This window comes from Gavialis gangeticus, unplaced genomic scaffold (assembly GCF_001723915.1).
Source record: "Gavialis gangeticus isolate Ggan-Ray unplaced genomic scaffold, GavGan_comp1, whole genome shotgun sequence".
Classification (NCBI taxonomy): domain Eukaryota; kingdom Metazoa; phylum Chordata; order Crocodylia; family Gavialidae; genus Gavialis; species Gavialis gangeticus.
In genome coordinates this window covers 30036925-30037248 of record NW_017728997.1, presented here as the reverse complement: position 1 = coordinate 30037248, position 324 = coordinate 30036925, and the positions used below count along the sequence as shown (strand labels likewise).

The 324-nt window shown below is 67.6% G+C and overlaps 1 protein-coding gene across 1 annotated transcript in view; it reads left to right on the top strand.

The window, feature by feature from the left end:
* Nucleotides 1-208: 208 nt before the first annotated feature.
* The window catches only part of CACNA2D3 (calcium voltage-gated channel auxiliary subunit alpha2delta 3), a 1192973-nt gene continuing 1192857 nt past the window's right edge, over nucleotides 209-324 (top strand). Inside the window, exon 1 of the mRNA XM_019504610.1 lies at nucleotides 209-261. Coding sequence (XP_019360155.1) covers nucleotides 209-261 — 53 coding nt within the window. The remainder of the gene's footprint in view (nucleotides 262-324) is intronic.

Genomic DNA, 324 nt, shown 5'->3' with positions numbered 1-324 from the left:
TTACCCTCCGCACTGAACACGTGGCGCGGCCAGGCTCGGACCTACCTGAAGTGCTGAGTAGGCCCGGGGCGCTGCCCTTGAAGCAAAGCCCTCGCATCCGTGGGGCTGCGCGCGGTGCGGGAGGGCAGAGGCCGAGGGCTGGCTGGAGCCCGGCAGAAGCGGCCGCGGAGGCGGGGGGCTCGGGGGCGCCTCGTAGGACCGCGCGAGGATGACTCAGCCCCGGCTCTGCTTATTTACACGGAACTTCAATTGCTATTTTAAGTCCTTGGGCTGAAGGGAGGGGGAGGGGGAGGGGGAGCGCTAGAGGAAGGAAAGCCAAGGGGG